The sequence below is a fragment of the Alosa alosa genome, chromosome 20, assembly GCF_017589495.1.
Source record: "Alosa alosa isolate M-15738 ecotype Scorff River chromosome 20, AALO_Geno_1.1, whole genome shotgun sequence".
Lineage (NCBI taxonomy): Eukaryota > Metazoa > Chordata > Actinopteri > Clupeiformes > Clupeidae > Alosa > Alosa alosa.
In genome coordinates this window covers 29,049,526-29,076,488 of record NC_063208.1, presented here as the reverse complement: position 1 = coordinate 29,076,488, position 26,963 = coordinate 29,049,526, and the positions used below count along the sequence as shown (strand labels likewise).

Here is a 26,963-nt window from a genome sequence, read left to right as displayed (position 1 = left end):
TCGTGAATTTTTAATAGTTTGCTGGATAAGTTAACAAAGTTACCAGTGAGAGTTGCAACACATGGAATTAAGAGGAAAGAATAGAAACGATTTATTTTCAAACAAAGGATATCTATTAAGGCCTGAACAAAATCTCTTTCCACTTCAGGAAATTACACAAACTCAGCCAGCTGCTAGCTAGCTAACTAAACTGTTTAAATTATTAAAATTTCCCTCGGGATGACTAAAGTACCTATCTATATATCCATCTATCTATCTATCTATCTACCTGTGCACACACCTTGGAAACTACATGATAATGATGATGGTAGTTGTGAATAGTAGCAACCAAAGTCTGAAGTACCATCACAGAGGCTAGCTACTGGTGTTTCTTACTGCAGCTTCTTCTGCTGTGTAAGTAGTTAATGTTAGTCTTTTCACAACAGCGACACCTCTGTTCAGGAGAATATTGCAACTAGTGTTGCGACCACCACGCGCGAGTATAAATGGTTACGGCGCTTCTGTGACGTCACATTGTCGCGCTACTGGTCGGGTGCGTCGAGTATGTGGGACGTTTTAGAGCTGCAGGAGTGGCAGGAGAAAGGGATGCTGGCTTAAAGGAGATCCCCTTCTGATGTGAACATGGAGCTAGGCCAAATCACAATGGCCATGTTTTTTTTTGTGTGTGTGTGTGTGTGTGTGTATCAGGGAAATGCTGTAGGTGAATATCCCCCTGAAGAGTTGTGCATTATTCATGAGACCAGGGACTGACTCCTATCTCTTTGGTGCACCATTGTCATACTAAGCTTTCTCTCTTTCCATTCTGGTTCTCTCAAGTACACTCTCCATACCCTCACTGAAAGCCGAGGCCTCCACATAACATAACCTCTACTTATACTGTACTTCTACCAAGCTGTCACGTGGCTTTTTGTGTCTATCCATTTTGACTATCCACAAACTACACTGAAGCAAATCTATGTCACTGTACATTTGCATACTCATACTCATGCTCTCACTTCCCCCTCAACCCCTCTATCTCTCTCTTCTCCCACCCTCTTCACAAACCATCTCACTTTGTCTTTGAAATATGAGATAACTCTAAATCAGGCAATGTGAACTTACATCGTGTTGTTGTTGGTAAGGTACGGTAACTTTATTTGTACCCAAGGGTAGATTTGGTTGCAGGTCAAAAGTGGGCTTCTTACACACACACACATAGATGACATTGAACGACATTGACAGAAAACAGTGACATAACAGTGCTCTAGACATAGGAATAGATAAAAATTATACATGAATATTATAAGTATCAAAATTCAGTAGATAAAAATGCAAAATAAATGTCATCACAGCAGATACAAGAGCTAAACCAGATTAAATAAATAAATACAATATTGTTGATATGTTAATGTTGTTATTCAGCAGGGTGGAGAGAATGGCAATGAAACACTGCTCATATACTGTAAGAACGGCACCAAAGCAAAAGTTTAATTACATATTTAAGTTAAATGATTATTTTCCATGATTTATAACACAAAGCCAAGGACATACATTTTTTTTTTTTTTTTAAATGACATTTGCAACCAAATGCATTTGTATTTTTTTTTTACTCACTATGTTTGTTGCAATCACCATTGTTTTCCTGTAATAATTCATAACACTGAACCGATTATTTTACCATTATGCAAATGTGTGTAGACACCACAAATGTCAAACAAGGTGCTTTATTAATCATTCAATAGACCACACAGTCTGCCCAACATGACATTTTAAAGAGAGAGAGAGAGAGAGAGAGAGAGAGAGAAAAGAAAGAAAGAAAGAAAGGTGGAAAGGCCAAACCACAGGTCAAATTAGATCACAGCAACAGAGTTTGAAAAGCTGTTTTCCCCGCAGGTGAGGAGAGCCAGGGGAGAAGCACGTTGCTGCATTATTGATACTATACAATAATAACACACAAGCCTGCAAGCCCTGACCTGGTCTGTCCTGCTCACCAGACAGAACACCTGGGAAAAGTAAGTGAAAACAGAGGAAAAGATGGCCAAGGGGTGGGGCAGAAGAGGAACTGGGAGTGCAAGAAGAGAGAAAGACGAGAAAGATGGAGGTGTGAGTATAAATGATGTAAATGGAAGCAAAGTGAAGATATCTGAATGGTGCTTTATCACGTTCCCTTTCATGTCCTCTTCTCATCCAGGCCTGATTCACAGTTCAGATCATACTGCACTGGGCTATCTGGTTTTAGCTCCAGAGTCTAAGATAGATTTGCATATCTGCAAAATACTATATGCTACATTTATATTACATATTCATTATCATAATAATTATTGAGCTGCTTCAGTCAATAAATATTAAAATACCACTATAATAAAAACTAAGAGATATACCCCTATCATGTTGTCAGAATCTAATGCTGACCTTAATTTCAATTGGTTATATGAATAAAAAAACAAACAAACATGATCAAACATTAGCAAGCTGCACTCCTAAAAGGCCATGGACTGCAGTTCAAAATTTATTTAGAGAACAAACATAATGAGATCAGCAGACAGTTTGAATGTGAGAGAGACAGTGAATAAAACATGACAGGGAAAACTAAAATAAGATGTCAGAGCCTGTGTTCAATCCATTTTGTGGTTGTTGTGCAGTAATGAGGGTTGTTGTCCTCCTCCATCTCCAGAAGAGGTCCATCACCAAAAGCCCTTTCACTAAACAGAAAACCCAGAGGTTCATTCAGTCTAGGTGCCCACTGTTGAAAATACTGATGTGTCTGTCCAACGCATATTCATAGACAGCTCAAATATGGTTTTCAGCTAATGACTCTTTGAACACAGATCCTTTACTAACATTGGAGCCAATTAAGTGTATACTGTAAATTGTAATTATATAGCCTATACAATTTGAATACAGCCCCTGACATGTCACCATATTCAATTGTTTTGCATTGTCAAAAAAACATAGCCATGTAGCCTCTGGGCCTACAGACGATGATGTAGCCTAACAGATTACAATTTGATGTCACTAATGATGTCAACTAAGCCCTGAATGAAATGGTGTATCCTTTCCAGTTGAATCATGGTGTTCTCTACTTGCACGCCCTCTTCATTGCCAGTAACTGCACCAATGATGTGATATAGGTTTAAGGTGGCATACTTAATCTGGCCAAGCATGAGAGTTTCCTTTGCCGCTGTGGACTGGATGTGGTTCCAGGCATACTCCCACCTGCACGCTTGTGAGAGCGCCCTGTCCAGTTCGGTTTGCAGCTCTGATAGGGTATTATTTAGCTGGAGGAGGACAGAGCTCTGTTCATTGACATAGCGCTTTAATCCAGTGCGTTCTCGTTCGGTTTTGATGTCTGCTCCCCTTCCTTGATCTAGCAATTGGTCACGGGTCACGAGAAGGGTGTCAAACCGACTGATCAAATGCCTGATGTCGTCAAACTTTTGAGACTTTTTAACAACTGTGGTCAGGAAAAGAGGATAGACAGATGCGCGCATTAATCTGTCATGAAGTTTCTCTCTTCTGGAGAGCAAAATGTTGTATTCCTTTATCAAGTCCTCTAGTTCCTTATCTTTCTGGGCCACCACCACCCTCTGCAATTCGGCTTTTCGGACACCTCGTGATCGTTTGGCATCATTCTCTCTGATGAACCTGTCAAATTTGAGCAAAGATTTCTTCATTCCCTTTTCTTTCTTCCACAAGTCTTCTCTCTTTTGTGCGATTTTTTCACAGACCACCTCAAACTCACAACGCTTTGATTTTAAAGACGCATCCACATGACCCATCTCTCGTCTTTTTTCTAAAATTCGCATGGCGCTGGTCTTCAGATTTTGTCGCTGTACAGGCAGATGTAAAATATCCTCTTCAAAAATGACTCTAAAGTAATCCTCGAGATTTACTTGGGCCATGATCGGATAATAAAATGGCAACTTTGTTAGCAAAGTTAGGTTTCACCCGTCATTTGTTTGGTTTCTTGTTACTAAAGTAACACCGGTCACATTTCTACAAATCCGTAGTGCCCTCATGTGGCTACAGCTAAAATGACAAGCTTCTTCAGTTGCAGTTCATACACTGCTGGTGGAAAAAAAGTATTCACTATAGGTAAATTCAACTGTGATTAGGCCTATGGTACGCATTTGTGCATTCAACATGCTATTGTTTTGGCAAACCGATATGCAACCTCACAGCATTTATTTTTGTCCAGAGTATTCTTTTTGCCAAGCCATTGTGTGAACTAATTCCTGCATCAGGACTACAAAAGAGACTAGCCTGCCATTTTGGTCTATAGCCTGCTTTACAGACTGATAATCCCTAATCCCTCAAATTATGTTGATGACATGAAAGGTTGAAATACTGATAGCATCGGGGAAAATATTAAAGCAACTGAGATTTGCCTCAAATGAAACACACACACACACACACGCACACACACACCATCAACCCAAGCCTCATTTTTCTAAGTCATGTTCAAGTCAAGTCAAGTCAAGTCATGTTTATTTATAAAGCACTTTAAACACATAAACACAACACCAGTTGACCAAAGTGCTGTAATAAGACAACTTTACAGTAAGAAAAGCTGATAGACAGATAGACAGATAATGAATGATCAACACACAAGAGCAGGGGGAGTGGTACAAACAAATCAGCAGGTTATGTAAAAGACAAACAGTACAAAATAGAAAATAAAATAGATTGAGGCACTTACTGAGTTAAAAGCCAGGGAGTAAAAGTAAGTTTTAATATGTGATTTAAAAGCAGGCAAAGAAGAAGCCAATCGTATATGTAGTGGGAGCTCATTCCATAGTTTAGGGCCAATTACTGCAAAAGCCCAATCTCCCCTGCTCTTTAACCTTGATGGTGGGACTACAAGGCGGCCTTGGTTAGCAGACGTAAGTGCCCTTGATGGAGCATGTGGTTTTAAAAGTTCTGACAGATAAGATTGGTGCAAGCCCAAAGATTTAAAAACAAATAATTTTAAAATGAATCCTAAAACGAACAGGAAGCCAGTGAAGGGCAGCAAGCACTGTTGTAATGTGCTCTCGCTTTCACGTTTTAGTCAGGAGGCGGGCAGCTGCATTTTGGACTAGCTGAAGGCGCCGAGGGAAGAACAGCTAGCGCCAGCATAGAGGTCATTACAGCACAGAGGGCATTACAGCATAGAGGGCATTACAGCATAGAGGTCATTACAGCACAGAGGGCATTACAGCATAGAGGTCATTACAGCATAGAGGTCATTACAGCACAGAGGGCATTACAGCATCGAGGGCATTACAGCACAGAGGGCATTACAGCATAGAGGGCATTACAGCACAGAGGGCATTACAGCATAGAGGGGCATTACAGCATAGAGGGCATTACAGCACAGAGGGCATTACAATAGTAAAGGCGTGATGAAATGAAGGCATGAATCACCTTTTCAAATTTTTTAAAGATAAAAAAGGGCTTGATAACAGCCTTAGATGGAATAAACTTGATTTGACTACAGAGTTTATTTGTTTCTCCATGTTAAAATCTGAATCAAAGACGACACCTAGATGTCTTACTGATTGCTTGATGTAAGGTTCTAGGGAGCAAAAGTCTGTGTTGGCATTACGAGCACCGCCAGATGAAAATACTATAGGACCTCTGTTTTGTAAAATGTAAAATGTAAAAGGTTTAGGGCCATCCATGCTTGATGTCTTTAAGACAGTCTAGGAGATGATTAAACGAGTGGGAATCTTTTTGTTTCAGTGGCATGTAGATTACCGTCCGCATAGCAATGGAATGGAATATTATATTTTCTAAGGATGGATCCTAAAGAGAGAATAGAATTAGGCCAAGAGTTATAAGTAGGCCTACAGTTAGAAACATTACTTTGGATTCCCTGGTTATGAGGATATCCTGCCCTTATGACTCACAAACATGATACTGTCTTTGTATCTCAAATGTCTTTGATCCATGCTATCCCGATCAGTCAATCCACAATCATCATAAGCTCCCATCTTTCTCTGCTCGCTCTGTGTTTTTATGTGTTGCCCGAACATACTTCTAACATGAACATAAATGAACTGCTCTTTGAGGAGAACTGACCACTTAACAGTGTTGAAATATCCCCTAATTTGATTAAATCAGGAGTTGTCATGTCACACCTGCCTTCTACAGACCTAGCCAATTAACGACTTAAAGACAACAAATGAAAAACTTTGACATATGCACATATAAACCCTGTCCTGGTAGGACACACAGAGACATAAATAATGCTATTTATTACTTATAAATAGTGTTCCACAAGGTGTGATATGCTGTCTTTGTGCAAGAAGTGTTTTGGGCTGGAGCAGACAATTGGCCTACAAGGTAAACCACTCCACCAGAGAGGAGCCACGAAGAGAAGCTTGATTGTATTCTCATTGTGTTGAGAGAAAGGGCCGACACAAGCATTCATAAGAAGACGCAGTGACCAGGAGGGCAAACAGAGCAGAATCAGTATAATACAATAGTAATAATAGGCCTATATACCAAACAATACAATCCTTAAGGGGGAGCCGTGGCCCACTGGTTAGCACTCTGGACTGGTAACCGGAGGGCTGCCGGTTCGAGCCCCGACCAGTGGGCCGCGGCTGAAGTGCCCTTGAGCAAGCCACCTAACCCCTCACTGCTTCCCGAGCGCCGCCATTGTAGCAGGCAGCTCACTGCGCCGGGATTAGTGCTTCACCTCACTGTGTGTTCACTGTGTGCTGTTTGTGTTTCACTAACTCACTGATTGGGTTAAATGCAGAGACCAAATTTCCCTCACGGGAAGTATATATAATTATACTTTACTTATTCATGTATTCAGACTTTTGAACTTATTGACAAAAATGTAGGCCCAATTGGTTTAAAAATTAGACTACATGTTTCTGGTATATTGTGCTGCATACGCTACATTTTATGTAACAATAACAAGAGATTACCAGATAAGAGTGCATGGCTTTTTTTTTAAGCAACACCAAAGAACTTTTCCTCTGTCGCATGCACGCTATTTGTTTATCCAGCAACGGCTTTGCAAATAACGATGTCCATAGACAAAGTAGAATATGTTGCATGATTTTATGAAAGTACGATGTATTGCAACATCATGCAAGTCAAATTTGTAGTTTCTTATGTCTCATTCCATCGAACTACAGATCCGCTACCCGATCTGGCAAACTTACATAGTGCGGTTACAGCCGATAGAGGGCCGCGAAGCGAATGCAGAAGCGCCGTTCACCCTGTTACGAGTTGATGAACCACTGAAACAATTTTGGAAACATTATTTTAAGGTACAAAAAACTCTTTGGTGTTGCTTTAAAAAGGAGACAATTCAGATTTGGGTAAGCGGTATATCACTTCTGTCCACAGCCATCAGCCAGACATAGCCAGCAGCCAGACCAATAGATATACCTTGTCTCTGCTGAATTGCTAAAGCTAAGGAGGAATGGGCCTGGTTAGCACTTGGATGGAAGACCTCCTCTGAAAACGTTGCTCTTGGAAGTGGTGTTGGTGGGTGACTAGGTGACACTCTTCCCTCTGGACAAAAACTGATCCCACATGGGGTGCAGTTCACATCCAGGCAGCTATAAGAAAATGCAAATACAGGTAACAAAAACAACCACTATATGTGCCTTTTATAGATGTCAAAGCATCAGCCATCAGTCCCTCTGGACAATCCTGTCAAAATATGGTTTTCCAGAAAAGCACATCTAACATGTCAGCTGTCCTTTGTCTCCTCTCCACCTTACTGGACACAATTAACCACCAGTGTCACAGAACTGATGGCAAACTGTTTAACCTAAACTACTTCAAGGTCAAGTCCAAGCTCTCTTACACGTCCATCTTGGAGCTGCAGTATGCAGATGATAATGCTGAGAGGACCATCTCTTCTTGGTCTGACTATGAACATCAAAAGATATCGACATTGAGATACACCATCGTATCTGCTGTGGAGCTTTTGCAAAGTTTTGCAAAAGAGTCTTTGAAACCCCCAATCTACATGCAGTCCAAATGTGGGACTTTTCTTTCACTGCAGTACTACTCTTCCACCACTAGATGTACCCATTTCTACCCACTTGGGTTTTCTTTGACTACCTATTTCATTGTCTTAACTTGTTGCTTATCTTGTTAATTGTCAATTGTTAATTGTCTACCTGTATCTAGTTTGAGTTGAAGATATATATTGATATATAGTTCCCTCTCTTTTTTGCATGGCTTGTTTAGATTCCTTTGCTTTTTTCTCAGATTTTTTGTCTCAAAATTTTTTGACTTGTTTTTTGTAAATCAATTTGGCAGATCTTCAGTAAAGCTTTAAGCATGATTAAATGTACCGGTAACTGTCTCTCTGCAACTGGGTTCAGTTCATCCATAGTGGTGGATTTCACACTGCCTTTAAACCCAGGGACCGGGGTTCAATAGTCTCCCTGACACTTATGGTGTCATGGTGCCAGTCATGGACTAACTGGACCACCTATAGCAGGCATTTAAGGGTCCTGGAAGCCCACCAGCTGAGAAGACAGCAGCAGCAGCAACAGCATAGTGGAGGAAGTAAACATAGCATTACCACTAAGATGGGCATGGCATGTAATATGCAGGCCTCCCAAAACATTTTCTCTACACAGAATGATCTACTGGCCAGCATGCACATGGTGGCCAGAAAAAAAACGGCCAGAACCAACTTTTATACTAATATTTAAAGTAAATCGCTCAAACTAATCTTTATTAGCGCCAGAACTGCACGAAGAAACATTCTAGACTACAAGAAAGTGTCATTTTGCATGAGGACAATCTCCAACAGGCCACAAAGAAAGCAAAGAAAAGAGTCTCCACTAAATATGCGGTCCCACACACTATTTCCAGCAAATTAACAGATTAAAGTCCATGCTTGACTTATCTTCATTGACCCCAACTAAATTGACACGTAACCTTACAAGGAAGATCAGACCTTATTCCACACAACTTCTTGCCTACAGGCCAAGATCAGACCTTATTCCACCTGCTTGTGTACAAACTGATTCAAAATGCTTCTTCAATCAGCCTACAGGCCATGGTTATTAAATTTAAATCTCTCACTTTGGCCTATAGGACACTGACTGGATCTGGACAATTCAATGATCAATTCCCCACTGTTAACTGGTGATTACCCATGCTTGACTGTTTTCCTCAGTAAATGATTGCCCAGTGCTCTCCGTTCCTGTGAAGTTTTATTTTCAAAGGGGTGCTGCATGTTCAACATGCATCAATCATTAATTAGACTATAGGCCAAAAAAAAAAAAAGGATAGACCTACCTGTAGGTAAGCTACCTTCCCAAATATCTTTTAATGACACATTTGTGGTGATTGTGTTTTGCTGTATGAGAAGTCTTTCTGACATTAGATAGAAACTTTATCTAAATCATTATTTAATAGGCTACATAATTAATCCCACCTAGCTTAGTTAATATTGACCACTTTATGTAAGCAATGGGTGACTTCATCTCACTATGTCTAAAAATCTTTTTTTATTATTATTAGATAGGCTACCAGTTAGAAGTACCAAATACAGTGGGGTTTATTTCTTGGTAACATGGTTTTTCTTTACAAGAAAAGACCCTACCGTATTCAGTGGGATGGTAGGCCTACACAGGATCAAAAGAGTAGGCTAGCCTATAGGCCTCCTATACGGATTGACCCCTACTATGGACTAGCCTACACCCCATCGACTACACATAGCCTAGCCTATGACTATATTAAGCCTATAATATGGCTTAACACATAATTGAACTTTAGATTATGATACAACATGTAAAATACTTTGTGTTGATACTAAACGTGCTCAATATTGACCACTTTTTGCATAAGCAATGGCCATTATAATCTCTCAAGTCTTGAAATCGGTATTTTCCACCACCGGTCAGTCGTGGTCTACCAGGTAGGCCTGTAATGGGAATGAGTTAATTTCCTGTTAACATGATTTTTCTTAAACTCTGGGACCAGGGCTACAGGAAATACCACTCCCCCCGGGACTCCCCAGGACTATGAGGGGGGGGCATGTGGACCCCTCGTAGCCCGACTGGGACTGGACCGAACACTCCACGCAGAATTCAGAACTGTGGAATAGCCTACGCTGGATCATGGGTTTCGTGGAATTATTGATGGTCTGTGCCATTCTACCGATATGTTGTTTGGGTAAGATGTAACTTTAAGATATTTTGAAAACAATTGGTAGGCCAATGTGTAAACCGAAAATGAATCTTAAACAAACGTGTGTCGCAGTTTGTAACTTGATCATAACCTAAGATAACACGAATGATATGTAGCCTAATATTATGAATTATAGGCTTGTACTGCTGTAGGTTAACAGTTACTCGATAAGTCATTGCATGCTTTAGCAGGATATCGATATGTGTTTAGTCTACACGAACACAGAGAAACCCGGTTATTAATACCAGCTAGGCAACTGGTAATAGCCAACTAGGCTAACTGTAGACAGGGACCGGGGTTTCTCTGTGTTCATAACACATCCAGAATATCGGGATAACCCTCATAACCGGGACACGTAGGCTATTTCAGAAGTGCCGCAGTCTACGAATAGGCTACCATCTGGTTAGCCCAACAATAAAGTTCTATTGCCACACGTTGACGTTATCCCGGTTTCGATTCGCCCGTTCGCATGAGAAACGGGGATGGAACGGTATTCCGGTTTCTTTCAGAGTAGGCTAGGCTATCCGCTACTCCACCTTTAAAACAAAGATTGTTAAGGCGGAGCAAGATATTTCATCAGGAGCCACTTCCGGGAACCCGGATCGCACGAGGGGGGGTCAAAATCCCCCTTTATGCAGAGCAGAGGCAGCGACTGCTCCATTGAAGTCTATGGGCATAGCTCAGAATTTCACCACATATGCTAAGGTCTTGGTTCTATAGAGTTAGGAATGTAAATTTCCGGCCCGTTTTCATGATCCTCAAATCCTTCTGAACATTTCAGATACATTTTTAGCATTTTTGAGCATTCCAGTCGGGAGAAAATTGACCTTATATCAGGTGTGCGCCGGTTATTTATGCAGCTGCTGTTGGCCGGTTGCAACGTACGCTCGTCAACACGTCATCGACACGCCTCTTTATGCAGACAGCTCATCCCCATTTCGCGCCCATAGACATGAACTACGATGAAGTATCTTGCTCCGCCTTTACAATCTTTGTTTAAAGGTCTCATTCACTGAGAAAACGTTTAATACTTGTTACTTTCGAAATACTATAGCTCACTCCAAGTTGCATATGCATGCTACACGTGAAAATGATCTTCTACCCCCATTGCCCGCATTAGCCAATGAAAGAAAATACACGGAAAAAGAAGCGAATCAGAAAGAGCCCTTCCCAATGAGGCCGAAGGGAAACTGATTATTCATGGCCTCGCCCACCTTGGCTTGTGACCGCCTACAGGAAGACTGGAAGATTTTGCGGCTAGGGGATTGTCTCTCTGCAGCTAGTAGCAGTTAACAGCAAGTTGCTAACATGGTGGAAAAAAAATCGTGCCTGTGTTATTTGTGGCAATAACACATCAATGTTGCATGTCTTGCCTTAGAAACATGAGTTGAGGAAGAAATGGTTCGGATTTATCGTTGGAACACCACCACTGAAGTAGTGCAACATTAGTTCTGTGTTCCAATCATTTCGACCACAGTCACTGCCTACAGTTAGAAAGTGGTTTTGCATCTATGTTCTGAAAACCTGGTTCTGTACCGTCATGATGATCGACCACCAGCTCACAGGCTGTAAGTACAAACAAACTTTTCCACCTAACGTCTGTTACAAAATAGCATGTTCATATTCTTCACGTTAGCATGCATGAAAAGGGTACAAGCTAGGCTTAGGCTAGCCTATATTACAGGAAGCTACACCAGGCACGTAACTGAAGTGTTCTGTTCAAGGACGTGTAAAATCAGAGAATGTCTAATAGGAAGGGCTCTGGTAAAATCCATTAGAGGAATGGTCTATTTTCCCGAACGTAGCCTACAGGCCACTAACACGCCAGGTGTAGCTACTTCCATTGATTAGGCCTATTGGAAGCTAATTGTTGCAGTAACGTTACATAACGCGAACGGAATGCTTCAGTTACGTGCCTGGTGTAGCTACACTCATAAGAAACTGACCACACTACCCAGAGATTTAGCTTGTTGAACCTATAATCTTCTAACCTAAGTGTTAAACCACAAATAATAATATTAGCAACAAAATCTTATGCTCAACTAAGTGCGAATTTATTGTTCTAGTCTAAACAGGGAAAATCAAAACACAATACCCGTGCACTATTAGGCTAAGTTGCTATCACTAGAGCTCAGGTATTTACACTTCAGTCTAATTTATGTCTTCCTGCCATTATTACATTGACCTTTGTAGGCCTACAATGATGTTTTGTTTGATTACTTGCTGTTTACTTAGTGTTTTGTATGTCTTCCAGAGCACATCCTCATGTCAGGCTACACAGCTTTCTAGCCTACATTAGGTCATCGTTAGAAGCAAAGGTTTGTGATCTAACTTTTATTGTTGTGTTAGTTAGTTTCTAGAAGTCTTTTTCTAGTAGGCTAATACAGGTTCTTATGTGCTCGTCAATGTTTGGGAAAGTCAATTCATGGATTTCTTCAGGTCACTTTCCACAGGTGAATAAAATCAAGCACCTCGATAATGAATGTAGACTGCATGGTGCTTGATTAATACACCTGTGTAAATGGACCTGATGAAACCCATGAATTGCATAACAGATAGAATTGATATTACCGAATGTCTTCTTGTGGGTGTGCAACTTAGTAAATCCTACACCTTACCACAGTCACTAAAATATTTTTGTTTCCATTGTGCCAGTACAGTTTTGTGTGAGATAGTGAATGTCCTGTGTACTATTAGTATCTTGTAACTTGACAGTAATACACATTTATTTACTTTAGGTACCCAAACAGAATACTTCATGAAAAGTATGAGTATTGATACAAGCACTTCGGATACACCATGGGCATGGGGGCCTGCTACCTCTACTGCCATCAAGCCTGTTCATCCAAGGCCAGCTAGAAGACCTCGGGTTGATCAAGAGGAGGAGGAGGATGAAAGCGACATCTCCACAATAACACCTGATGGCTCCACCTATGGCCCAGCGCAATCAAAGAGCAATGTAATAGAATCATCACAGCCAACGAATGTGTTTTGTGTGTTGTCCCTTCGGATCCCCAGGACAATACAAGCCCAAAACAGCAACTCAGACCTTTTTCCCTAAATAATCCCAGCACCATCTTACAAAGGATCTGTAGGCCAGATATCTGCATCGCCTGGCAAAAAGAGGACATTGTTAATTCTGTGCATAGTTTGGATGTTCTTGTTTTGTGTTTGCATTATTTTAATAGACTGCAATATTACTATTTGTCAGTATTTCACGGACCACCTAGCAAAAAAAAAAACAGTAGACCTACTTCAACAGTACACAATAGGCCTTCTCACTGAACCACCTTGCTTGTTGTCTTTGCACCTTGCTTATGGTGTCAGAGGATTCATATGATTTAAACTGGCATAGGTTACATCAGTGTTGCAGAACTGTTTGGATTTACATACAAGTTGGTTCAATATTGCAAACTCGTCTATTATATTTTACCACATCTACTTGTGGAACACTTGAGATAGCTTATGGGACCACACTTTGAGTACTGCTGTATGTAAATATAATAAAGTTATTTATTGAAAATTTACCTGTTTTGTATATTTGTTTTAGGAGTTTCATCAGTTTTTGTCCCTTTTAAGCTAAAGGTTTATCTTACCTTTCATATCTTCTGTCTCACAGAGGGCCATAGTTGTCATAGTTGAATGTTTAGTGCATTTTGAAGGGAGTACATTATGCTAAGGCAGACTGGTTCTAATCCTGGGTACAGGGTCATACAGACAACAGGGGTACTGGTGTTGCCCATTTTTCTAACCACATGAGCAATCCCCTTATGAAAAAGTAGTATAGGAATCTTATAGTATTTGGGACAAAATATTATAGTAATCTTATAGGAATAATTGGGACATACTGTAAAAGTACTACTAATAACTATAATATCCTGTAACTGCTATAGTTTTTCTATAGTAGTCTTATAGTACCTATAGTATGTCCAAATACTATAGTATTCCTAGAAGATTACTGTAATATTTAGTCCCAAAATACTATAGTAGGCTACTTTTTCTGTCATACGTGACAGAAAACAACTTGAGTAGGCTAACCTCTGCTATTGTCAGGCTATCAAAGCCATAGTTCTCATTACCGGAGAACTCTTGCAGCACACATTCTCTGCTTCTGTAGGCATTCTGGTACAATTCCAGCAAAATATAGCTAGGTAGGCGTGTTTGCATTTAGATCTATATATATATTGGGCTATGACCAAGTGGTCTTTCAATGATAGTATCATGGAATTCAAACCATAACTATCTAGCTATTCCGATAGCATTAGCAGGCTAGGTCAGTGGCTGAACTGCATTTAGGGTGCTTACCTGTGTTGTGAAGTAAAATATCTACTAGGAAGATTGCAAAGCCTTTGACTGTGTAAAGAAATAGGTCTTTATTTTAAAACGTTTCCAACTGTTTATTACTTAAAAGCAAGATGACGATTGTCACAAACGTTTACCTCTTTTAGGAGAAATTTTAAGCTGACAGGCCATTTTTACCATTCTATTAAACCAACGTTCACCGACAAACGATCAGGAAGCGGTTCTTCTTCCTACTCGAATATTAGGATCAAACACATGAAGTTGTATCTCCGAAGACATTTTGTGCAACAGTTTTGACTCGAGTTTTAGCCAGGTTTTAGCACTGTAAAGTTGAATATGGAGCATAGCACAGGCAGAATCGGATGAGGATGCACTGGAGGAAGTGTCACAGTACTGTTAGCCAATCAGAGGTGAATTCATTAGCATGTCATTAATATTCATGACTAGAGGCTAAATCCAGTCGTTCCTCCCCGCCCACCTTCCCCACCAAACTAGAACAGCATGAAACAGACGCAGGACAGCATTTTTTTCACCAAAACCGGCTCACAGGGCATTCATCAATACTACAGACCACTGCAAAATTAATGAAAAAACGATGAGATGAGACCTTTAAAACTGGGTTATTCAAAACCGGCGAGATATAAGGACTTATGCAGGCATCTGAATCGGGATATAATGTTTGTATGCGCAAATACAAAACCGGGATAGGGTGGATTGCCCTAATGTTGGACATGTTTTGCTTTTCGGACTTCTGAAGTAGGCTATATCCCAGCTAACAATTTATAGTTTTTGGTTTCGGAAACGTTAGTTTTTGGTTCCCAAACGTTCCCCGAAGGTTAGTTTTTGAGTAAGTTTTGGTTCCCATGGAAAGTTTGCTACTAGTAGGCTACTGTAAATCCACAACCAAGAGTCTGGGGGCAGTTGGCGGTCCGCTGGCATTTGGCTCATCGGTTCTCTGGCGGGTTGCAGACAAATTGCCTAACATTTTTACTATTGGTCTAAAATATTTTTCATTTGTTCAGTTATACTCCATATATCATTTTAACTTTTCTTAATATTCATGACAAGTTAAATTTAAAGAGATGAACGGCGGACCACAAGTGGCACCGACCCGATGGCAGCCTACCACCAGCGGTCAGCTATCTGCCAATCTGATTTTGCTATCTGGGCAATAGCCTACCATTTTGAAACCCTAATCCTTGTCCTAATCAAATCAAAAGAGAAAATGCAGATAGGGCCTAACACATTCATAGAAGACATTATACAGATATCAGCTTTCTTCCTACTATTACCTTTTACCCTGCGTTTGAGAGTAGACTTGGGTATGTCCATGCCCTAGCCAGCAGTCTCAGGTTAGGGGCCCCACCATTCTCAATGACCTGCCTTATACTCCTCTATTGCTCCTTTTATCCTGTCTTGTCTCCACTGATTTCATTTCATTTTCTTATCCTTTGCCTACCTCTCTTTCTGTCGGATGATCTCTCTCTGTCTTTCTCGACTTTGCCATTATGATCTGATTTTTTTGTTTTTAAGTCAACAACACTATATTCATTGAATAAAATGGAAGGGTCTTTAAGACTCCCTTCTCCCTTCACTCTCTCTCACACACACACACACACACACTGCCATCCCAAAAGAGTAAAAATGTCCCTTGACCTTAAATATCTGTAGTAATAAAGTATTTTAATACTGCAAAAGATCACTAAGAACATGTAAATAACCATTACTGTTGAATAAACCATGCTCCACCACACATTCTTGACTGGGTTGTAGCTTTACAACTGTCCCACATTAGGCAAATCATACTGTCCCACTTTAGGACACTACTTAAAAACTTAAAACTTAGGGTGGTATAAAGTCAATATAAGTATAGTTGGGTAAGCTTTCAGAGTCAGGGTGATATACTCGAAGGAAGAGAGAAGTCTGCACTGTCTGAAGTTAGCCAGGTTTCAACAAGAAGCAGAAATTCTATTTTATTCCACAGATAAAATCGTTAAAGGTAGAGGTATAGAAATTAGTTGGATTTCTAGTTTTAAAATTGCCTTTGCTTTTCACTAAGCTTATACGTTGGGCAGAAATCAATGTCAGAATATAACTATAAGCGCATGTCATGCTACTACATGAAGTAGCTTGATCTAGAGCAGGGGTCGGCAACCTTTTCTCTTAAAAGGGCTATTTTTTTACCAGAAATAAAAATAAATCTGTCTGGGGCCGCAAATATATCGGAACCATTTAAAAGAAATCAGTTTAAACATCCTTATCTTTATTAGCCTCAGGCATATGGCATACTCGCCATACTCTGCATACTATATTGTACAGTACTGGTGCGCCGGAAGCACCAGTGCAGTTTTCACTTTTCGGGGGGGTAAAAAAAAAGCGGTTGTTGACCACAACACAGGCACGGCATCGCACTGATTAGAGCATGAACTAGATCTATTAACAGCGCTGTAGCTTTAATTACTTCTGCTCTAGTCTGGCCTCTTAATCATGATGTCATGCTCAGCCAATCGGATATTTCGCCCGCAAACCAGGTGACTGGTCCAGTAAAAGGGCTATCCTGCAAGCAACCCTATGTCTATGCACCAACCGTATCAATGCGACCAACGAGGCTACAATGATACTGAAGCTCAGTTCAGTTATCGTCGCCACCACCACACTTACCTTACAAATCGCAGTGCATTACTGCTCTACGCTACCTTCAGTTGTATTTGTTTTTGAAACTTGTGTGTGGAGGACTACAGAGATCTTGGATACACTACTACATCGCTACACCGCATAAAAACATTATCTCCGGTCTTCCATGACCGAGAAGCGCCTCAATCACTTGCTCTTCTTTAACATCCACAAGGACTTGACCGATTCCCTAAATCTTAAAGCCATGTTCAGGCAATTATGTTTGGCAAATGAACGGCGGGTTGCGTTCTTCGGAAAAAAAAAAAAAAAAAAAACGTTCAGCCTTCCTCCTCTACTGTATGTTTTAGGGTCTGAGTCTGTTTAAAATGAAGCTAGGCCTACTTCACTCCACATGCGACTGCACCCGTGCACTGTTCCAAATGAAAAGATTAAACTGTTCACTTGATTCAACTTTCATCTGTTGTCTGCCCTCGTGATTTTTAATTGCCGATCCGATAGAAATTCTTCTAGCAGTATGACGTGGTTTCAGAACCTGGTGGGCTGCTTGTGGGCCTAATTAATTATTCACAAAGCTGAGGAGGCCAACAAGAGTTCATGAGCCGCTGGCCTCCTATGAGCATCCTTGAAGTATGCTAGATCTATTGCTGTTTATTTATGCGGTGAAGCACAAGATTGTTTCAATGTTTTTGATCATTTCAATGTTATAGGGCTCTTATAAAATGCAATGAAATTATAATATATCAGTGATTTACAGGCCAAAATATGCGGGTGCATCTTGGCACTGTGTGGAGAATGGGAATGACCTTGGCTGCAGAAAATGGAGAATGTGATCATTATTATTGTAGGCTATAGACTACCTTCTTTTATTCCTTGAATGGAAATTCAGGTTATGCTAGTGTGTCTGTGTCTGTCAATATCAGGCGCAGTTTATTTTAGCAGATTATTCATTTAGAACTTGTAGCCTAGACTAAATCACTCTGTGCGTAAAAAGATGCTACTTGCAGTCCAATCAGCTGATCAGCTGAAACCACCCGAAATCAGTACACAGCACCTAACCACGCACCTAACATAATGACAGTTTTTTTAGACAGACAGACTTTTTTTATTATTATTAGACTATCTTATATCGTCATATCCCACGTGAAAACGTGCGTGAATAGTTGGCCTCTGGAATTTTCAAAATTGTCTCGGGGAACCCAGCCCGAAACCAGCTTTTTTTTTTTTTTTTTTTGCAACCCCACTTTCAAACTCGTTCCGGCGCCGCTGGTACAGTATCATATTTTCACTAACTGTTGATGTGTTGGGACAGCTTAACGCTTAACAACTGTATGAAATTGTTAGAAATGTTTTATAAATTCCATTAGAGAACGCCAGGGAGCCACTAGAGAGGAGCTTAAGGGCCGCATGTGGCCCTCGGGCTGCAGGTTGCCTACTCCTGATCTAGAGTAATATGCTACCCTGTAGAAAACATTTTCAGATCCATTTACATGCACAGTGTTATTTGAATCGATACCTGCGGGGCATGAATCTGTAATATTTTCAGAACTGTGTAGTCTTCCTTAAAGACTTCTGACTGCCTCGCTCTGATGTCGTTGGTGCCCACATGCACAATGCTGTTATTGACCTTGGTGTAGTAGGTGATGATGCTTGGGAGTTTGTGATGGATGTCACGGACCTTGGCACCAGGGAAGCAGTGAACCTTGGAGGGACCACTAGGTGAAGGGGGAATGTAGAGGAGTTTGTTGAGTTCGGTAGAAGAGGGGGTTGATGGGCGTCAATTGTGTGCAGGGACCAGGATGAGAGGCACGGGCAGAGATTTGATCCTGTGTTGCGTCGGGGCAGGCCTGTAGGGGGGGGTTTAGCGAGGGCAGAGGAAGGCTGTCACAAGGCGAAGGAGTGTCCAAAATCCATTACAATGGTGTAGGGGTTTCTAGTCATAGCAGTTGGACTGGGCCTGAGTGTCATCCTGACCGCCTGCCGTGATGCTTGCTTCTACACCATGGCTCAGGCTGGTGTGGAGTGGAGTTGGCCGGAGGCAGGAGTCACAGCCAGCACAGCTGAGAGGAGGCATCATGTCGTGGTGACGACTGATGAGAGGCACTCATCGGTGTCTAGCAGCTTTCCTGTAAAAGTTTGTTTGCTAAAAGCAGTTCCTTGATAACTCGAGCAGAGGTACAAGTGTAAGTAATCAGAGAAATCACACTTTTACATTAAGTCGATAATCTTGAAAGGCGTCAGCAGGAGTTTGATGCTTTTTCCTCCCGATAACGTGCCCTTGGGAGTCTCGTAATTCAAAGCCTGAAGTAATAAAATTGTTCACAAGATATACCGTATTTTCCGGACTATAAGTCGCATTTATTTAGAAATGTATTTCACAAAAAACAAAAACAGAGACTATGTAACTGGATTATTGAGGCCAAAAAGATTAATGAAGATGAAGGAGTGAAGGCAGCCAAGAGGAGGGCAGGAAGGTAATTGCAAAAGCAAAAAGGATTCACTGAAAGAAAATGCCATGAGGTGCACCAAAATGTATCTAAAATGTGGAGAATACAATGCAATCAAGCATTTTGGGCGATGTGGAGTCACAAGCTGGCAGCAGATTAATAGGCCTATAGGCCCGACGGTATTTGTAAAGCAATTTACAAAAGATTCACAGAACAAAAATGCTGATGTGGTACATGAAAATGTAGCTAAAAATGTGGAGAATGCAATGCAATCAAGCATTTTGGACAAAGTGGAGATACAAAACTGGCAGCAGATTAAATGCTCGAGAGAGAAAAAAGATGCGTGTTTAAATGGACGTGCAGACCCGAAGCTGCAGCAAGCAGGTGATATTTAGAAATGTATTTCACAAAATCCAAGACTAAGAACAGACAGACTATGTAACTGTACACATTGAGGCCAAAAATATTGAGAATTCTACAGGGAATGTTAATGAAGACGAAGGAGTGAATAGTGGCAAGAGGCAAGACGAAGGCTGCTGACAAGGCACGGCATAATTGTAAAGCAATTTACAAAAAAAAAAACCACTGAACTCAAATGCTGATGTGGTACATGAAAATTTAGCTAAAAATGTGGAGAATGCAATGCAATCAATCATTTTGTAAAATGATATATTAGCACAGGCTGGCATGCAGCAGAACAAGCAGAGCTTGGCTGGCCACCTCGAGAGAGAAAAGAAAAAAAGATGCACATTTAAAAGGGTCTAAATTCCAACGCTGAATTGCGGTATTATGAATAAATTATTACTTAGTATTGAGCATAATAATACAAGTCCCGCAAATCTAGCCATCATAATGCGAGAGATTCCCACACATTTTACCCTGTACCCTGTCTGACATTAATATAATAATGGAGCGCCTGAATGCAGGACTATTGACGGATCAACTCTGACTTCAATTGAACCCCATGCAGAGACACACGCCATTTAATGACCACTTTGGGGTGCCTCTCTTTTCTGTTTCTCTCTCTCTCAGCAGGATTTGTCACCGCTGAAGTCAAATTATAGCCTATAGGCAGTGGTGGAATATAACGAAGTACAAATACTTGTTACTGTACTTAAGTAAATTTTCCACGATTTTGTACCAAGTAAAATTTATAGTGCATACTTTTGACTTTTACTTAGCTACATTTTACAGCAATTATCTGTACTTTTACTCCACTACATTTCTACAACACCATCGTTCCTTTTTATGATACATTTTATGATCAGTTTTTTTTCTCTCTGACAAACACGCTTGTTTTACCAGGGGCGGGGTTGCTACCAAAGATTCTGAGCCGCCGTGCATTCTTAGAAACATAAGCTTCTAGTCTAGACCAGGCAAAGCGTGAGCTTGTAGCCATCTGCATTCGGTATATTCACCAGACCCATGGCTACACTTTACACGTGTTCTGTGCCTTTCTCTGTCTGTTATCTGCAGCGTTAGGGCCTCCTCTCCGATGAGATTGCTATCCATGGATCAGCCGGTTACAGGCTATGCCCATGCTTCTGTCACACGTCTGATCATTTGCGGCACAAATGAATGGTACACTTTTAATGAACCGGTGACTGGACATTTTTTTTTCCAGATTAGGAAATATTCCTTAATTGTGTGTGATCAAATAAAGATGCATAGCCTACAATTGGGGGGTAGTAATGTGAGCGTTCATTCATATGCGTCTGAACCTAATCATAAAGACACCTTTCTCAGCAACTTTTCTGTTCAATCAGCATAATTGGCATTACGATCCACCCGACGTTTCCCTTGTCTACCCCGTTAAACTTCAGGCTCTCGTGTTTTGCTGACTGATATTACTCAGCAGATCACCCTAGTTAGATAACCAGAATAGGCCTTTATCACGGCAGCCGAAGTAGGAAGTGAACAGCCCTGTTCCTGTGTGAGCACAGGTGTGTTTCTAATTGTCAGATTCGGCCACAGTTACTTCAACCAGAGGCCTCGTTAATGTTTTTAGGAACACCTGTGGTTTGCCTGCCAACAGGAAATTGAACAGCCCTGCTTCAGCTGCCCGTGGGCTGCCGTGATAAAGGCCTATTACAGTCTCTTGTAGGTCAGAATGTAAACTGGGCCACAGATGGTAAGCACAATTGCATTAGCTTAAAACTATCTAGTCGAGTATAACCTAAAACTAGCTTAATTAAAATGCCACAGCCCATACTGATTTTTCGTTTTAGAATAGCCTATAGATATTAAGAGAATAAATCATTATGCAAATACTTTACTTTTAATACTTAAAGTAGGCCTACATTTAAAAAGCAGGTACTTTTTTACTTTTACTTAAGTAGGGTTGTCATTGTGGTACTTTTACTTTTACTAAAGTAAATATTTCTCTGTGTATTTGTACTTTTACTTAAGTACTGAGTTTCAGTACTTCCTCCACCACTGCCTATAGGTGCTTCAACATCAACCGCTATCGACAGGAAAGGAAAACAAACATTTAGCGATCAGGAACCGTCAGGAATTTTGCTAACACAGAAGCATGACCGCCTAGGCTATAACGCGAGAGAACATGGATGACTTCTCTATTTGACGTTCGATTGCGGACGTGAACAGACAGCTACAGACAAGGAGTGCACATTAGGCCTACTTTCACGTTCTGTGCTTATTCATTACGTAATCAAAATCAAATATTACATGGCAGTGCGTTTTGTTTTCAAATATTTTCATGCATGTCTAGATAACGGTGAGGAATGTTTAGGAGACTCGTAAATCCTCAAATTTAGGCTGCGCAAAGCACAGCACCTTTATTTGGCAATGGCTTGTATTGAGTCCGCTATATAGTCCTTTATTTCTTTTATTGTGAGACATAGGCCTACTTTTCGTTTGGAGCGGCATGGCTATCAAAAGCAGATGTTCAATTTGAGATTTAATTTACGTTTGTACTGTTGATTATATTGCTAAATATCGGGACTGATGACCACTGAAATCTGTGGGGTATTTAATGGCTTACTATTAAGTTTCATAGTGTCGGGATTTCGATTGCCATCCACTTATTGCGAGATAAGGTAGGCTATCCGCACTTTCATTCATTCGTGTGCTGTGCTGCAAGGGAAACCTTATTCCGTATAGCCAAAGAGGTCTAAGATAGCCTAAATGTAGTTATTTTTTAAATTATGCATGATTTTACTTTTTTATAAAATTCATAGGCTGATGCCTGGCAACAACAATTGTGTTTAAATGTAGGTTACTGCTTCAGCCTCTAGCTCAGAGGGGCGGCATGAGACTAGCTTGAGAGCAATGAGAGCAACGTGTTGGAGACTCATGGTGTAGGACAATGACTTTTCATTGGCAACAATACCAACCAACAATATAAAATATTAAGAAGAGCTCTTTTATGAGTTAAATTGAAACAAAATTATACTGGCTTTTATTTGTCCAAATCTGAGGCCCGGCTATAAGATTTAGGTATGCGTGTGTGTTAGCACTAATCTCTGACTGAAAGTGCACAGGACTTGTGCATTTAAGAGCACTCTCTCGCGGCTGTAGACATAATGTTTCACGTAGGGTTCATGTCAGTTAATATAAATTAACATTTAAAAACATGTTCAATTATATATTTTTTCATATATAAGTCGCACCTGACTATAAGTCGCAGGACCAGCCAAACTATGAAAAAAAGTGTGACTTATAGTCTGGAAAATACGGTAGTCGGTAGCCAATAAATCCGTAGAAAGTACATGGTAACAAGGAGATTTTAAGATAAATAAGTTAGGTTAGTTACACACCTACCGGAGAACTCATGTGACCGGAAGTAGGTGGTTTAGAGAAAGGGGGAAAAAAATAATTTTGTCCCAATATTCACTTACCGGAAGTGAGGTCCGTTGACACCCGTTTAGTGCAAGTAGTGTTTTAGTGTCCATTTTTCCACACTGAACTTTTGGACTGTTATTGGGGGGTCATCAGGGGGTTTGCGTTATCTGCACTATATACTTCAGTGTTTCCCCTAGATTTTTTTTAACAGTGGCGGCAGGCCATCCTGCCAACGTAGGGGAAACACTGTACTTAAACTAAGTATTTGAGGTGTGCAAGTAGGTGGTTTGAGACACAGCCCCAATCGCTCTTAAATTAACACTTTTTTTAATGTTTTAAAGTGGCTTACTGATGTGGTAAAGCATATGGTAAGCATGTATTTCCCTGGTACCCTTATTTATAGTGGAAACAAATAGATTGTTGTGATTTTAAAGGGTCATACATAAAATTGTGCAGTCACCATGTGATATCCTGTTGTTCATCATGAGTAATAATAGCAGACTTTAGCCTTATTTGTCCCCCGCGTTACTGTCCCCCTCGTTACCGACTGGTATTGTTTTAACATTGGGGGAGCTAGGATGTGGCTGGCAGTTGGTGGTAATGCACTCCGTTTGCAAACTGCCAAAACAAAAGCTCACTAAAAAAAGAAGAAGGGTTCGTTGGCCTGTTCTTCAGTGAGTTTTTTTTTGGCAGTTTTCAAACGGAATGCATTACCTTCACCATCTGCTGGACTTAGGTGTAATGAATGACAAGTGTACCCTGAAGCCACATTCATTTAGAAACATTATTGTAGTCATTGGTCATTGGATGTTTGATTGACACAATAGTGTAATAGTTGCCTATTTTAGCCGCTTATTTATCATGACATCTCAGCTCAAATTTCTCCACAAGCAACATGCAGTCACCAATGGAGCCATATCTGGCTCATGAGCCATAGGTGTCCAACCCCTACACAAGGTTATTGTCAAATGTGCTGATGTGTTTTGTGTTATTATTATGCTGTTTTCCATTATGTAAAGACCCTTCTTCACTGTAGACTGATGTTCTTCTAATCCATTTTTCCTGAAAAGCTGGACAAGGTGCCCCAGAACGCCACTCACTGTACTATGTGTACACAGCCCTGTCAAAGGCTGTCAACGCACCAGGCATCTTTGAATTTACTGCCATGGGCCTACTGGACAACAGAAAGATTGATTACTATAACAGTAAAGACCAAGTCAAGATTCCTCAACAGGACTGGATGAAAGAAAAGCTTCCAGCAGACTACTGGGAAAAGGGCACCCAGTCACGTAAAAGCAAAGAGCAATGGTTCAAAGTCAATGTGAACATTCTGATGGAACGCATGAGACAGAATGGATCTGGTGAGTTCCAGCACACCCTGACTTCATAGTTATGTCAGCAACAGACACATCTTCATCAATGCGTATTCTGACCTGCTGTTATAATTTCCTCAGATGTTCATGTCCTTATGTGGAAACATGGTTGTGAGGTTGACAAAATGGCAGATGGTTCTGTCAGGTTTGTTCGCGGTGTGGATGCATACAGCTATGATGGAAAGGATTTCCTTTCCTTTGATGATAATTCAATGCAGTGGGTTGCCCCAGTTACTGAAGCTGTACCCACAAAACAGAAGTGGGATGGGGTTCCCATCCTGAATCAGTACACAAAGGGCTACCTGGAGAAGGAGTGCGTGGACTGGCTGGAGAAGTTCAGAACATATGGGGATGAAGAATTAAAACAACAAGTGAACGTTTGTGAGTACTGTTAACATAGGATGAAATACTTTTGTTTAGGGCTATTTTACTCAATTAAACCAAATTAAAATGTATAAACATATATTATTTTTTCTTGATTCATCAGCTCCACCAAAGGTTCATCTTTTTGGTAAAGCAGACAGATCTTCAAATACACTCAAGTTGACCTGCATGGCCACAGGTTTCTACCAAAAAGAAATTGAAATCACCATTCTGAAAGGAAAGGAGGTAATAAAGAAAGGTGATATTGGGGATGTTTTGCCCAATGGCGATGGAACCCATCAGATCAAATTGAATGTGGAGGCCCAAAGGTCAGACATGGATGATTATAGATGTGAGGTGTACCACATAGGCCTGGAAGAACCAATTACGAAAGTTTGGACCTTGGGTAAGATTGCATTGTTTGATTTAGTCCTTACTGTTTTTTTATTTGCTCAACATCCCTTTTGACATGTTTGATTTGTATTTCTACTATACATAAACACAATGAATTGCATTTCATATTCATATCTCTGTCAACAAGCAATATCAGTAGTGGATTATTTCATTGAAGAAAATGCTAAAAATGTCTTGGCTGTGACAGTCTTCATAGTTGTACAGTATGGCCAGTATGGGTTTGATCTGTTAGTATGATTCTATTCCCATTGGGCTTGAGCAGCAATACTGTTCTATAAGCAAATTGTTTACCCTTTGTTGCAGATGGAGAAATGTGTGATGGTACCTCTGCATTCTTGATTGGAGCGGTATTGGGAGGGCTGGCAGTGCTGATACTAATCGTGTTGATCTTGGTGTTCATTGCTTTTAAAAAAAAGGCGTAATTGGTAGGTTCTTCTCCATATGACTGAAACTGATACCAGATTCATGGTAGTTTATTAATTGCAAAACAAAGTGGACACTGCGCTTTATGTAGTGATTACACTTCATTAGGTATCCTCTGTACATTTGTATGATTCTTGCCTCTTTGCCCAATCTCTCACAGAGTACAATGGTGGTCTCAAATACAATTGTATTTTTGCAGGGACACGGACAATAATCAGAAATCCAGACCTAGGTAATATCACTTTTAGAATTGTTTTGGCATTTTGCTATGGTGATTTACGTGAAGGACAAAGACAGAATGAATGTGCCAATAGCAATGGTCACAAAGGACTTGCTTGCACACATTAAAAGGCGGTATTCCCCATAAGTCATTGTACTGGATCTCACTTCCCTGTTCTATAGCAAATAAACATGTACATAATGACCCATAGCAACAACCAAAATGAGTTGGTTTTAGCGCCATTATCAAAGTGCAGCAGTGATGAGTATAGAGGTGTCAATTCGCTATCAAATAAAACAAGGAAAACATTTTTTGGATGTATAAAACCGCTGATATACTGTGTGTACCTACAGCGCCTACTGTACAGCCTGTGTGTATGTACTGAGAAAGTAAAGCCATTAGTGAAATGTTTTGAATTCCCAGACCCTTCACCAGCAGTGGTGATACCATCAGTGGCGGGTAACGTGAACACACCTTTGTTGGGTAATGGACAAGGTAATACAATCTTTATATCTTTGTTTGTCATTACTTTTGGTTATGTTATGTATTGCTATGTTATTTCATGCTATGTCATGTTATATTACAAAGCAAATGCGTCCACTGGACAAGATGCAAATGGAACAGTGATTGGGATTGGAACCACACTTTTGCAGGATGGAAGTGGAAAATGTAAATTATTTGTTTCTAATTATTCTTAGAGTATCATTACATTTGGTTAGGTTTTTTTTTTACCCAATTCTCGCTTTTATGTTGCAGTGGAGGAAAACACTGATTCTGGTAAGATGACTTTTTGGTATCATCGCATCTTACAGCACTAAAGCCTTGTTCACCTTACCACTCCAA

General features: G+C 40.5%; 2 protein-coding genes across 2 annotated transcripts; one reads left to right on the top strand and one right to left on the bottom strand.

Moving 5' to 3' along the window:
- Positions 1 to 2,438: 2,438 nt before the first annotated feature.
- Positions 2,439 to 3,961, bottom strand: LOC125285179 (coiled-coil domain-containing protein 42 homolog). The gene is made up of 2 exons (XM_048229480.1): positions 3,127 to 3,961; positions 2,439 to 2,681 (listed from the first exon to the last, which is right to left on the bottom strand). The coding sequence occupies exons 1-2, from the start codon at positions 3,879 to 3,881 to the stop codon at positions 2,582 to 2,584; spliced, it is 855 nt and encodes a 284-aa protein (XP_048085437.1). The 5' UTR covers positions 3,882 to 3,961; the 3' UTR covers positions 2,439 to 2,581.
- A 5,957-nt stretch (positions 3,962 to 9,918) lies between these two features.
- On the top strand, positions 9,919 to 26,752 carry LOC125285177 (class I histocompatibility antigen, F10 alpha chain-like). Its single transcript, XM_048229479.1, has 8 exons — positions 9,919 to 10,128; positions 24,398 to 24,688; positions 24,782 to 25,081; positions 25,188 to 25,469; positions 25,781 to 25,902; positions 26,061 to 26,132; positions 26,544 to 26,615; positions 26,709 to 26,752. The coding sequence occupies exons 1-5, from the start codon at positions 10,074 to 10,076 to the stop codon at positions 25,897 to 25,899; spliced, it is 1,047 nt and encodes a 348-aa protein (XP_048085436.1). The 5' UTR covers positions 9,919 to 10,073; the 3' UTR covers positions 25,900 to 25,902; positions 26,061 to 26,132; positions 26,544 to 26,615; positions 26,709 to 26,752.
- The last annotated feature ends 211 nt before the right edge of the window (positions 26,753 to 26,963 follow it).